The 13560-nt window shown below is 46.9% G+C and overlaps 2 protein-coding genes across 12 annotated transcripts in view; both read right to left on the bottom strand.

Moving 5' to 3' along the window:
• USP54 (ubiquitin specific peptidase 54) overlaps positions 1–1501 on the bottom strand; it is a 113183-nt gene extending 111682 nt beyond the window's left edge. For 2 of the 11 annotated variants that reach the window (XR_002829665.1, XM_023755103.1), the window contains exon 1: positions 921–1501. The gene's annotated coding sequence lies outside the window, so the exon portion shown is untranslated. Of the gene's footprint in view, positions 1–553; positions 676–885 lie in introns of those variants that run through there. The other 9 variants (XM_023755092.1, XM_014457121.2, XR_002829664.1 and 6 more) reach the window with 8 other exon arrangements.
• A 3360-nt stretch (positions 1502–4861) lies between these two features.
• Positions 4862–11436, bottom strand: MYOZ1 (myozenin 1). The gene is made up of 6 exons (XM_006090250.3): positions 11149–11436; positions 9920–10011; positions 8882–9060; positions 6707–6950; positions 6187–6352; positions 4862–5366 (listed from the first exon to the last, which is right to left on the bottom strand). Exons 2-6 carry the CDS (start codon positions 9990–9992, stop codon positions 5135–5137), a joined length of 894 nt encoding a protein of 297 aa, XP_006090312.1. The 5' UTR covers positions 9993–10011; positions 11149–11436; the 3' UTR covers positions 4862–5134.
• Between the last annotated feature and the right edge of the window lie 2124 nt (positions 11437–13560).

Below are 13560 nucleotides of genomic sequence, written 5' to 3'. Positions count from 1 at the left end.
ACTATCCCCAGCGTTCAGCCTGGTGCTGCGGCAATAAAAGCACTGTTCGGAGTTTTTCAATTACCTTCGTGGAAGGCTTCCGTGTCGTACTGCACATTCTTTCACTGTATCATCTAACCTGCTTTTGCACTGCATAAATAATTTAATAAATGCGCCGTAAAGGATCCTACACTTGAATGAATCTGGGAAGAAAGGTGATCTTAGCACACACCCTCTTCTTCCAACTCGGTACGCTCTAAAAGAAGAACATCTGAGTTTTTTTCTTTTTTTCTCAAAAATCTATCTCCGGATCCCACTCCACACTTTATTTGGGAGCAGCAATCATTCATTAGCCCACGCAGTCTCTCTACAGACTACATACTAGCTCGCCTCCTTTCACATCTCAGAGTCCGCGGGAATTTCTGTGGAAGGGGCGGGGGGACGGAGAGGTCCGGGACGCCACCATTCCCGCCAAGCCATTTAGGACCTCGGTCCTGGCGCGTTACACACACACACACACACACGCCAGGGCAAAGCAAAACGGGCCCAACCTCTATACTCCCATTCAACATACCCTCCTCCGGGCTGTACCCCAGTTCTGCCCACTGATTCCTCAATGGAGTCCGGTCCCTGGGTCCAGTTCTCAGTCCCCGGAACCGTGCTACTCCCGCCACACACAAGCGTTCACGCTCTGGTCCCTGCTCCTTGAACCCTACTACACCCCGGTCCCTCCCTCTGGACTTCCCAGGGATCAGCCCTCCCCGTGTGCCCTAGTGCGGACCGGCGCCCGGTCCCTGGACCCACTGGACCCGGATCCTTCCCTGAACGTCACACTCGCGTCCACTCCTCCCGCGACCCGACCTCCCTCATCGCCCCCCAAGCTCTGTCCCCCCTGCGCCCCATTACCTCCAGCCCCGCCCCCCTGAGGGTGTCGCACTCACAGCTCCTGCCGCCGCATCCTGAACCGCCGCGGCTGCTATAGCTACAGGGAGCCAAGGCAACCAGCTCTCGCGACACTTCCCGCCACGACGGCGAGAACCACCGCGAGGAGCCTCTCGCAGGAAAGTAAATGAGTCAGACTCCGGGCCGCTGAGTAGGTCTCGCGATAGTTCCTGTAAAATGGCGGCCGCGAGCCGTTTCAGGGATGGCGTGCCAGGGTCTGAAGGTGGGCGAGAGCGAGGGAGAGCCTTGAGCTGGCGGGAAAGTCGGGGAACGATCGCAGGCAGGAGGGTCTGGGCTGCGGGGCGTTAGTATAGGGAGCCCCCACCCCGGGATAGCTTTCCCAAGGGCCTCGCACTTGGAGCAGCGTCGCCTTTAGCTGAAGTTTCCTTCTGCAGGCCGCTGTAGAGCGGGGACGAGCCGGGCAGAAACCGACCGTCCCATCCATCTCCTCGTGTCCTTCCTTCAGGAAGTTTCCATCCGCTGTTCCCCTGCGCAGGTTTGCAAACGGTGTTTGGTGCCACAGAAATGTTTATGTTTACCCACGAGGGCCACACCCCCATCAGTTAGCCCGACCAAAATAGGGAATAAACGTGTGTGTTATTTAATGGGACGGAAACGCGGAGGTTTGAATGCGGAAGGGGACCGCATTGTTGTGTGGTTTCAACTTTGCCCTGGTTGCTGGCTGCCCGGTGGACACATCCTTACTGCGTGACTCAACGCTTAGTTGCAGGGCGTTGTCTCTCTGCTCAGACAACTTTAAATGCAGACCGAGCAGCATCTGGGAACAGAGGGTGAACCTAACGTTGGCCAACAAGGAAGAATAAAACGGAGGGGAATAATAAGGAAATAGAAATAATAAATGGAGAATTCATTTTTTTCTCTTAAAGCTCCTGAATAGCTCTCATGGTCTAGACCAGTGCTAGCCAGTAGACATATATTGTGCAATTTAAAACCTCTAATAGCTACATTTCTTAAAAATATATTTTTATTGATTTTAGAGAAGAAGGGAGAGGGTTAGAAACATCAATGATGAGAGAGAATCACTGATCGGCCGCCTCCTGCACATTCCCTGCTGGGGATCGAGCCTGCAACCCAGGCTTGTGCCCTTGACTGGAATCAAACCTGGGACCCTTCAGTCCGCAGGCCGATGCTCTATCTACTGAACCAAACCGGCTGGGGCATTATAGCTACATTTTTTAAAGTAATACATAGGAAATTATTTTTAACCCAACATATTCAAAATATTTCAGCATGTAATCAACATCTTAATTATTAATTAGATAATTAATGGCTGGTGACAATAATATTAGACAGCAAAGCTCCAGACCCTCATCTAGAGAATGAGCTGCTCTCTGGGTGATTTTAGGGGCACAGTGTTATGGGCGTGTGGTTTATGTAAAAGAATCCCTTGAAGGTGCTCACTCCAATGGCTGCAAAGGCTAGGAAGTTACAATAGAAGATGGCCTGGTGTAAAACAATAGGTAGGAGTGGGGACTAGGACCCACGGGAGAGCACAAGCTCATATCTAAAAGGGAACTCTCTTGAGCTCCTGAATTGAAAACGCTCCTGAGTTTTAAACCAAGTGATGGCAAACAGAAGATGTGTATGAACAGTATAGACAGTTCTGCTGCCAACGGGTGACATCTGTGAACTGTGGCATTCAAATGTATGAAACATTTGTGAAGAAAGGTGGTTTTAACAGAAGAGTAATTTCCAAGCACATGGATGGCAAAGCTTAAGGATTTGACTGGATTTCTGGCTGGATCTTGTACAAGTGTGCACTTTAAGGCATTAGACCACCATTGCAATAATTTCACTTTCAAGTAGACTTTTCTACTAAGGAAATAGTTTCACAACCAACCTGGGCTCCCTGTGAATTAGTAAACCTGAGAATATGATGAAAGCTATGACCCTTATCCAGATCCTGTCAAACCCATATTCCCTCAGTCCACCTCAGAGTTTACTACAGCTTTGGTAGACAGATCTTGTACAAGCCCATAGCTTCCTACCTCAAACACCTTTGTCTGCAATTGCCAGCAGAGTTAACATTCCTAATAGCAATCTGCAACCAATGAGAGATGAGATTTGGAGGCTAAAAACTCTAGTTCCCTATGCCCTCAATGGGGCAATTCTGAGGTATGATCTCTAATGTTTCTCAAAATTTACTAACACATAGGAGTCACCTCGAGAGCTTAGTAAGCCATCGATTCTTGAGTTTGTACTTTTAACCAAGCTCCCAAGAGATAATCATGCTGCTAAGACATGGACCACAATTTGAATAGTATCATTCTGAGTCCCCAGTGGGATTCAGTCCTAATTGCCCAGAACATCCTTTTTGGCTTTCTTCTCACTCCCTTACACTTCTTGGATTCTGGGATCACCTCTCAAATTAGCTGCTTGCATCCAGATTTTTGTTTCAGGGTCTGTTTGGAGAGAAATCAAGTTATAACAACACTCTCCTTAGAAAAACGCACACGGAAATAGAGCTTTGTGTACAACTTTACAGAAAGAATCCCTGGAAGTCATTTAGGCTGTAAAGGAAAGTGCCAGGGTAAATGTCATGTGACCCAAGGGCCATGAAAATTGAATCAGTCTAAGTAGAGTCTAGCAACTTAATATAATCTTTAATAGCTCGAGAAGTTGGCTGATTTCAACCAGCTCTCAGAATTTATTTTTCCAGAACCTATTAAGTCCTTTCTTTATTCTTCCTGGTTTGCATCACTCTTACTTGATGGAACATAGTAGTAAGTCCTGGGATTCTAAAGACACCCCATGCTTGAAATCAATAAGAAGAGTAATGTTAATAGTCACAGGGATGTAAAGTACAGAATAGGGAATATAGTCAATAATATTGTAATAGCTATGTATGGTACCAGGTGGGTCCTAGAAATATTGGGGGGAGCGCTTTGTGAAGTATAGGAGTGTCTAACCACTATGCTGTACACCTGGAACTAATACAAAATAATGTTGAATGTAAACTGTAATTGAAAAAAAGTAAAGTCTGTTTAATCATGCCGAGAGAGAGAGAGAGAGAGAGAGAGAGAGAGAGAGAATATGAACGAACTGTTACTTATTCCTATTGGCTCTCATTGTTTCTTCCCAGTCATAGTACTTTCTGGACACCACTGCCGTGCCCCTGTGACCATTAGTTCTTTTCTTGCTGTGTTCATTCAGAGCCAGGCATATCATAACTACAGCTGGTTTCTCCCACTTCCTTCTATTGTTAATCCTCACCCAAGGATATTTTTCCATTGATTTTTTTAAATAGAGTGGAAGGGAGAGGGAGAGACAGAGAGAAACATCGATGTGAGAAAGACACATCGATTGGTTGCCTTCTGTACGCACCCAACCAGTGCCGGGAAACCTGCAACCAAGGTACGTGCCCTTGACTGGACTCAAACCCGGACGCTTCAGTCTGTGGCCGATGCTCTAGCCACTGAGCCAGACTGACTAGGGCTCTCCCACTTCCTTCTGGATTCCAACATGACTCCCTATTCCATCTCATCCTTTCGGGAATCTATAACCTTTAACACATATATTACTAAGCCCACTCTGGTGTCATCTGGAAACTTTGTGGCATGTTCTAGTTCTGTAATATTTGGATAATCCTTATTATCCCAAATCCTAATTAGCAACATAAGGAAATCTAACAGCAGGGTCACCGACACCTATTTCCTAACCATAGCATAAAGTAGCTTCTTAGCTGTGCCCACATGTAGGCTGGCACATGTGTTTGTACATTATTTGCCTTATGTACTATTAAATAAGTATGTTTCCGTATACATCTATGAATGTGGTTTCATGAGTGTGGGTGTAGGTGTGTAAGGAACCAGAGCTCAGATTTGGTCTTGAAATTTAAATAGTGAATGTTCAGTATTTGACTTTAATTAGTCTCTTTGCATTGTTTTCATCTGCCCTCAAATATCAGAGGAAAAATTAGTGCGTTTCCTTGACGTTTATTGACTGTTACCGGTGGCAGAGCAAATTCCATAAAAGAGCAGGTTTCCATACAGAGCAGGTGGAAAGAGAGCTCTGAGTTGGTGAGGAAGGATGCTCGGAGTGGGAACTCAGAGTGAAGGATGGAATGGCAGATTTATCCCTCCTTTTCCCTCCATTCCCAAAAGGAATGAGGGTGGGGTATCCTGCTCAGCATTCCCTCTCCAAGTTGGAGTCAGAGAGGGGAAACTTGATGCAAAGTAGAGGAGGAAACACCTCACAGCTCCTCTGTTTCTCCATCCAAGGGGATGCCGATATCCACATTGTAGTCTACAGGCTCCCCGGAGCTCAGCCAGGGAATAGGGGTTCGATTGAAAGAAGGCCTGTTGGAGAGGCTCTGGTTGTAGAGGACCAAGGGTTCACTCAGCAGGGGCCCCAGGTCAAACTTGGGCATCTGGAAGGTCATGCGTTTGGATGCCTTCTCATATCCACCATAAGGCATTGCTGTCCTGAAAAAGGGATATATTATTTCATTAAAAACCAGAATAAAAGGGACAGAGTTTTATCAGTGAGATGTTACTCTGTTTTTAAGATAGGAAAGTCTGTGAATTTTAGTTGCAGATTGCTTCTGCACGCCTATTGTTCTCCATTAGCATTCCCATCCCCTTTCCTGGTTTCCCAGCATTTTAGAGAAAGTAACCCCAAACATTATAGACCCAACTGTCTGAGACCACCTTAAATTTCAACATAGAATCCCTACCCTGACTCCAGTGGATAGTGTATAGTCTGGGTGAGAGGAATGAACATTTCCTGGGAAATCCAGTCTCCTTAGGACCAAATGAAAAAGCACTTTTCTAACACTTCCCTATCCTGCTTTCACACAGATCTACTGTGCATGGTCTAGAGAAGCCCAATTTCAAAAGAACAGTTAAGCTTTACTAAAGTAGGGTATAAAGGACCAGAATCCTACTGCAGGAACAGTAATGGAACCTAACTTTGAGTAAAGGGAGCCTCATTAGGACTTTAAATGTATAATATAGTATTTATAGTTAAAGCAACCAAGGCCAGAAGTAGGGTGACTTTCCCATGCCCACACAGCTAATAAATGGCCTATGAACTAAAATTCAAATCCTGCCTCCCAGCAATTTTTTTTTTTTTAATCATAGTTTGCTGTTTCTCTGAGCTAGGGCAAAAAGAGCGAAGACCTTCAATTAGATCCCCCATATTCCTCTCTTGCCTCCTGAAACATTTGAACCCAAGTCTTCATCCCAACTAAGGACACATTGCCACACACTGGGGTGCATCTGGTTCCTTCCCCATCACTCCTACCTGTTGAAGGACTTATATTGGGGGAGTTCAGCTTTGGCCCCATAGGCCAACAGGTCAATGCCAAGTTCCACTTTTTGCTGGGGGTCAACTCCCATGGCTCTCTCCCATGGGGAAATATAGGTCTTGAACACAGTGATATGTTTTCCTTCTCCACCTGCCTGGTCTCCTAGCAGCAATGGAAAGAAAAGGAAGTCAAATAATAGCAGTTAGTAGCCAAGGGAAGTTAGTCTCACACCCCTGTGCAAGGGAAGTTGCTGGAGCCAGAGACCAAAGGTATAACATCCTCCTGGTAATTGTGTAAGGTTTGTGGAATAATGATAGCCTGGGGTCAGATCTGTGACTTCAACTGAAAAGCCCGAAAGGTGAATGAAATTGACACATCTCTTTATTCTCCTGGACCCAGAGAGTCCATTAAGATATCTCAGGCCTCCCCTGCTCCCTACACCCAATCTAGGCCTCATTCCTAGGGATATCACTGCTCTAGGAACCAGACACATTACTCTTGGGGGAGGATACTTGCCTGTTCCTGTATCGCCAACCCCTGCTGTTCCAGCAGCTCCTCCTCTGCCAGTCTGGGCCCCTGGACCACCTGCACCCCCAGATCCAGATCCAGGGCCCTGATGGTGCTGTTGGTCAGAGCCATGCTGTCCAGCAGAGCCACTTCCCATTGCCTCGCCTCCACTGCTGCCCTTGCCATAGGAGAATCCTTGACCAGCTGTACCCAGCTGTCCCCCCACTGTAGGAAGGAACTTCTGGAAGTGATCCTGAAAGAAAAGGACAAAGTGAAGGGAAGGTTAGCAATAGGTATGGAGCACATACAAAGACACAGGTATGCATAGCAAGGAAGATTTGATCAGAAACAATGGCCAACCAGGAGACACTGAATCCTCTAAGATTCTCCCCGCCAATAGATGAATAGTGGGTAGCTTAACTATGAGGAATTAAACTCTCCTTAAGGGGCAGGGCCCCATTGGCTCAGTTCCCCTAATAATACCTTAGGATGGCGACAACTCATTCTCCACACCCCTCCTTCCCATTCTTACCAAAGCAAAGAGGACCAAGACTTCGGCTCAACTAGAATTTGAGATAAAGCTTTGGCATGGAGAACCCAGCCTTCATTTGAAGAACTACAGAGGTCTTTGTCCAGCCCCCTCCTCATCTTGTCTAACAGACAGAACTCTTTTCTCTCTTTTTCTCTTTCTCTCCCTCTCTCCTCTAGGTGCCTGTTGGACCAGGACTTCTTGACAGTGAAACTATAGTGGGGAGGGGGAAGGGTGACCAAAAGAGCAAAACTGGATTCACCCCAAAGCCTAAAAATAACCCACCAACTCCTTCAGGAGGCTCTACTGGCCACCCATTGTGCACATCCCCTTGCTCCACCCAGTGTAACCAGACCCAGGCAGGAAGGAGGGCTTTTGGTCTCCTAAAGTTAGATATAACTGGCTCAGCATTTTTACTCTGCTTCTCCATAAAGGCCAGTGACAGACACTTCTGCCCCTGGCCCCATGTATGCATCTATTTCCACTCCCCCCTGACTACCCAGGGGAGTTAGAGGGGGTGAAAGGGAAATGGAGACGATGCCCTCCTCAGCTATAACATCTTGTGCCTGGCCTCTCTTCAATCCCTACTTCTATTTCTTTGAAGAATCCTGACTAGGGAACGTAGGATCTTCAAGGATAGTGTCAGTCCCCACATCTGGGGTCCTTAGATAAAAGAATGGCTCAAGAAGGAGATGGCTATAAAAATTCATTTAACTCTTTATAGGATTGCCAGATTTAGCAAATGAGATTACAGGACACTAGTTAAATTTGAATCTCAGACACACAACAAATACTTTTTTAGTATAAATATGCCACAAATATTGCATGGGACATATTTATATATGAGAGTATCCGTTGTACATCTGAAATTCAAATTTAAATGAGTGCCCTATATTTTAAATTTAATTTTTAGCCCTAGCCAGTTTGGCTCAGCGGATAGTCAGCCTAGGTCCGTACCTAGGGCTCCCAGGTTCGATTCTGGTCAAGGGCACGTACCTCAGTTGCAGGCTCCTCCCCAGCCCAGGCCCTGGTCAGGGTGTGTGCAGGAGGCAACCAATCAATGTGTATCTCTCACATCAATGTTTCTCTCTGTCTTTCCCTCTCTCTTCTTCCCCTCTCTGTAAAAATCAATGGAAAAATATCCTCGGGAGAGGATTAAAAAAAGTTTTTAATTTTTATGTCCCAAATAGTTTCTGGGACATATTTATACTAAAAAGTATTTATTTTGTACCTAAAATTTTAGTTTGTGTCTTGGTATTTAAAATTTTTTTTTATTTTTATGTCAAAATATTGAATGGGACATACTTTACTAAAAAATTATCTGTGTGTATCTCAACTTTAAAACGCAGGACTGGGCTTCCTGTGTTTTATCTGGCAACCCTATCTTTAACACTTACCCATACTGGAAAGGAATTTTCTCCCTGAGGGTGTGGTACTCCCCACCCACCTTCACTAGCTCTAAGATGGAGACTGAGTTTCCAGAGGTGGGCTGTAACTCCGCCCGGAGCTGTTGAGGGCTCACTGTATCTGGGGGTTTTAATGGGCTTTTAAATGTCTGGGAAAGGGAGGTTGGCGGTATTTTGGAGATGCGGGGCCTACCACGAAGCTTTCAGAAGGGGCACTAGGCTTTGAGAGTAGTAAAGTTCCGAACTCACCATTGAGCTGTCAGAGAAGACATCAGGGTGGTTTTCATAGATAAATTTCTCCACCCGCATCTGCCGCAGTTTGAACATCTTAGAGCCCCGGTTAGTGAGCAGTGACAGCTCCTCCAACATCACATCCCTGGGGACACTGATCTTCTTGCCCAGGTTCAGGCCCGAGCTCTCCTGTCCACCTTTTAGGGAGGTGGGGAGGAAGAGGCAAGGGAAAGAGGAAAACAGGGTTTTCTGGGCTCAGAATGCAGATGTCATCCATAACTCAGTGTGTGTGTCCCAGCAGAGATCGCTAAGGGGAGCAGATGCTGTCTGTGACGTCCGATCAGATTCTGTCTAGTTTGTAAGGGATTTTGATTTCCTAGTTTTGAAGTTGGAGAGAATGCATGGGAACTGGGTTGCAGAGTGGAGATAGTGGAAATACTAGAGTAGAGAGAATGAATGGGGTCAAGGGGACATGGACATGGGGTTACAGGGCAAATAAAGTACATCACAGATGGAAGCCCCTGGGGAAGCTGTAGCCTGTGGTAAAGCCCAAAGGCCAACACAGTGCGGAGTTGGACACCTCTTAGTATACTCCTGCCTTAACTCCTCCTCCTCCTCTTCCCCTCAGTGAACTCTGGCTGCAAACAGCCTGTGCAGTTTTCCATTTTAAATAGTACACCGGCTCCCTAGCTTTGAGGAGAGAAGTAAGGAGATTAACCATTTATGGAAACCTAACTCTGTGCCACTCTCCATTGCATATATTTTCTTCCTTAAACATACCTACCTCACTGACCTGTGGGTCCTGTTGTCCTGGACCTACTCTGGGTAATATGGCCTGGGTATTATTGTCTCAGATTACAAGTGTGGAAGGGTGAAGAGTTAGTGTTGAATACTTTCTCCTATCCCACTACCACCATCCCTCACCCCACCCTACCCCTGAATTTCTCTTGTCTCTTCACCCTAAGATATATATAACCTTACGATATTTCTGAGACTCTTGGCCAGAGATACTCTTAATAAGAAGCCCCATACTAGGCAGGTGCAGATATGCCATACCTCCAGTGAGTTCCATGATCAGCTTACTGGATTTCCTCTTTTTGTTGGGGGCTGGCGTTCCTGAGAGCGGCATTGTGGAGGTAGGATTCAGCCTGGATAGGGTGGGAAGAGGGAGTTGAAAGATGAACAGGGATTGGGAAGGGTGTGCCTATAGTAAGGGCTTCAGGGAGCAAAATTTCATTAGATTTTCAACAAAACAAATTCCCTCAAGTGGTGAAAGCTCATTACTTTAGGGCTTCTCTTCTCTTGAGAGGCAGGGCAGAAACTATAGATGTAGCCCTGCCCCTACCTTCTCCCAACCTCTTTGCAGCTGTTTTACAAAATGCCAGTGCATGCGTTAGATGCACAGTGTATGTTGGGAGGCAGGGGCTAAAACAAACAAGTAACACGAAGGCAGTAACACCCAGGTTTCATTAGCATGGTTTGAAGTTTTTATTTGCATGGGGATCTCAGATTGGGGCTGTCATACCAAGCTCTGATGTCTCCTCAGTCTTCCCCAACCCCCAGGGGGTCAGAAAAAAATGTTCTGCCAGGGTTGAGATCCAGCCAAAAACAGTCTCCATAGGAAGGAGAGGTTGTTGCTCCTCCATTGGGCCAGCTGGAATATGGCCTGGGAGGTCACAGCAGTGCTCCCTGCTCCATTTCAGTCACTCCTATCCCAGACCCCAGAATTGGAGAGGGGTGGGGGGCGGGTCAGGGGACATTTGAACCTTGATGCATGTCAACTCAGCAATATCGTAGCAGTGGGAATTTGAAGGAGGACAGGGACATAATAATAGTCTCTGGCAGTGAAGGGGGACAAGCTGGAAAAGATACAGACTTCAGCTCCTCCTTGAGAGATGTTGGCAACCAGCAGAAATGTTGTTTTCTGCTGAGTCCTGTCCCACAACACATCTGCAGTTCTACTAACGTAGTGGGGTCTGCTGAGGTCAGAGCCCAGGAACTGCTAAATGGACTCTCCCTGTATCTCTCAGCCTCGAGGTTCTAATTTTCCTCTTACACCCCCCTTCTTATTTCTCCAGTGCCTCCCCCCAGATCTCTATTCCCCACACCCTTCAGGGACCCTCTCCTTCCAACTCTCTGTGGCTCCCCTGAACTGGACAGCTGGGAGCTGAGCACAGACGGGGGAGAGGGAACCACCCCAGGATCAAGGGCCGCTTCTGCGTTCACAGACACAACAGTCAGCAGAATGGGCTCCAGCCCCTCTGGTTATAGAGTTGGAGACTTACCAGTTGCTTGGGCGGTGGTCAGCTCTCCCTGGGGTCCAGCAGCTTTGGAGGACTGAGCTGCTGTGACTGGAGAACCTGAGCTGGGCAGGCGTGGGGGAAGCACTGGCAGTGGGGGAGGGAGGGTGGTTATTAATAGAGATGGTGAGCGTAAGCAGCTCAAATGGCACAAGGGGTACTGAGACCCTGGAACCAAGATCCCGCCCTCCTCGTCCAGAGGCTCAGGAATGAAAGAAAGGCCTTTGGGATTCTCCCACTAAGTTGTCTGAGCCAGTCTGCCCAGGAACTCCCTTTGGCTTAACCTCTAGAGCAGCGGTTCTCAACCTGTGGGTCGCGACCCCTTTGGGGGTCGAACGACCCTTTCACAGGGGTCACCTAAGACCATCGGAAAACACACATATAATTACATATTGTTTTTGTGATTAATCACTATGCTTTAATTATGTTCAATTTGTAACAATGAAATTGGGGTCACCACAACATAAGGAACTGTATTAAAGGGTCCCGGCATGAGGAAGGTTGAGAACCACTGCTCTAGAGTCTGAGAAGCATTCAGGGAGAAAGTGAAAACTGAGAAGGCGAGAGGAGGTAGGCAGCAAATGGTAGATAGGAATTCAGAGTGGGAGAACAAGAACCTGGAGAGCCACTCAGAGCCGATCTACATCACAGCTGGAAGGACATGTGGGTGCATTTTGGGGTGGGAAAGCTTAAGGCACTGTGTTTGGGGAAGGGATGTCTGTTCACAATGGAACTACTCTTTGAAAGTTCCTGGATGGGTTGATCTTTCCTCTGGGAGGGCCAGATCTTAGCAGATTAAGGGGCCAAATTCACCAAACCCAGTGCTTTCTAGGCTGTAAGGGAAGATGTGGGGAAGACCTGACCAATTTCTGCCTTTTCGCCCCTGTTTTCTGTTGGGGTGCTCAGTTCAGCCTACTCTGCAGGATAGATGTTGATGTCTCTCTGAGAAGTGTATGAAGGCTTCTGACCTACCAAGGCCTTACTCTCTAAGGTTCCTACTTGGACTTTTCTTTAAAGGAACACATACCCCATTTGCATTGTTCCAGAGAAACCTCTGGGCAGGGGCACTAGCTGGAGAGCCCCCTTGTGAGAAGCCTGTCATATGCCCAGCCCTTTCCCCAGTAGCTCCATGAACATCTGGATCCTCCTCTACCTTCTGCTTAGGTTCTGGAACCACCCTGTGTGGTTGCTTTAAGAAATGAGTCTCATAGCTCCCAGAATACCCCCCTGTCCCTCTGTGAGCTCTCCCCTCTTCCTGACCATGCCCTTTTCCCATCCTAAACTTTTCAGGTTCGGGCTAGGAGCTGAAAGGGCTTTGAGCTTTCTGTAGTTGGCCTCTTCCTAGATCAGTTTAGCTTCTAGACCCCTCATCTTTTGTCTTCCTTCTCCATTTCCTCCCAACCCAAAGAAGCAATTAGAAGAAAAAAACCAAATAGCAAATGGTGATTTCATCATCACTACCATCCTCCCCTCAATAACAAACCAAAATTTTGGTCTCCTGTCATTGAGTGCCTAAAACTACCAGGTGGTAAAGATAGAATATTTAGCCTATGCTCTCTGGGCCCTTCCTTTGGAATTCTGAGACTGTACTTAGGAGCATCTGGGTCCTCGACCTGGTTATTGGTGCAAATATGCCCCCTGGTGGTAAAATTGGAGCAATGGCACTTTCCTTCTCCAAAGTCTTTCATTCTAGTTTGCCTCTTGTGCCTTCTCTTCTTTATTAGTCTCAATCCACACTATCCGCCCACCCTCTATTGTTCTTCCCTCTCCCAGCCCACCTTCACCTACAGCAGCGGTTCTCAACCTGTGGGTCGCGACCCCTTTGGGGGTCGAACGACCCTTTCACAGGGGTCACCTAAGACCATCGGAAAAACACATATATAATTACATATTGTTTTTGTAATTAATCACTATACTTTAATTATGTTCAATTTGTAACAATGAAATTGGGGGTCACCACAACATGAGGAACTGTGTTAAAGGGTCGCGGCATTAGGAAGGTTGAGAACCACTGACCTACAGCCATTTTGTTTTCCCATGGAAATATGGTGGCTTCCTCCAGGGAGCTAGGCAATGTTGATGGCAAAAGGCCTTTCCAACTTCTCTTAGTTCTGTAAACTGAGGCCTAGCTTGGGAAGTATGGAGCAAGAGATTGAAAGAGGGATAGTCTGTATGGGAAATGTGGGGAGAGGGAACCAAGGGGCATGGTAGAAGTGACTAAATAGAAATGGGACAGAATTGGTAGAGAAGATCCAGAGACCGGGGGAAAAGGGCAAAAGGATGAAACATAGGAGGGCAGCAATGGAGAAAGAGACCAGGAATCGGGAGGTCAGGATCATTGAATGAGTTAAGATCAAGGGGAAATCAGGATTTGGGTATAAACCTAGAAGAGATGAC

The sequence above is a fragment of the Myotis lucifugus genome, unplaced genomic scaffold, assembly GCF_000147115.1.
Source record: "Myotis lucifugus unplaced genomic scaffold, Myoluc2.0 scaffold_69, whole genome shotgun sequence".
Lineage (NCBI taxonomy): Eukaryota > Metazoa > Chordata > Mammalia > Chiroptera > Vespertilionidae > Myotis > Myotis lucifugus.
Note: the sequence above shows the minus strand (reverse complement) of the source record. Positions and strands in the feature narration are given on the sequence as shown.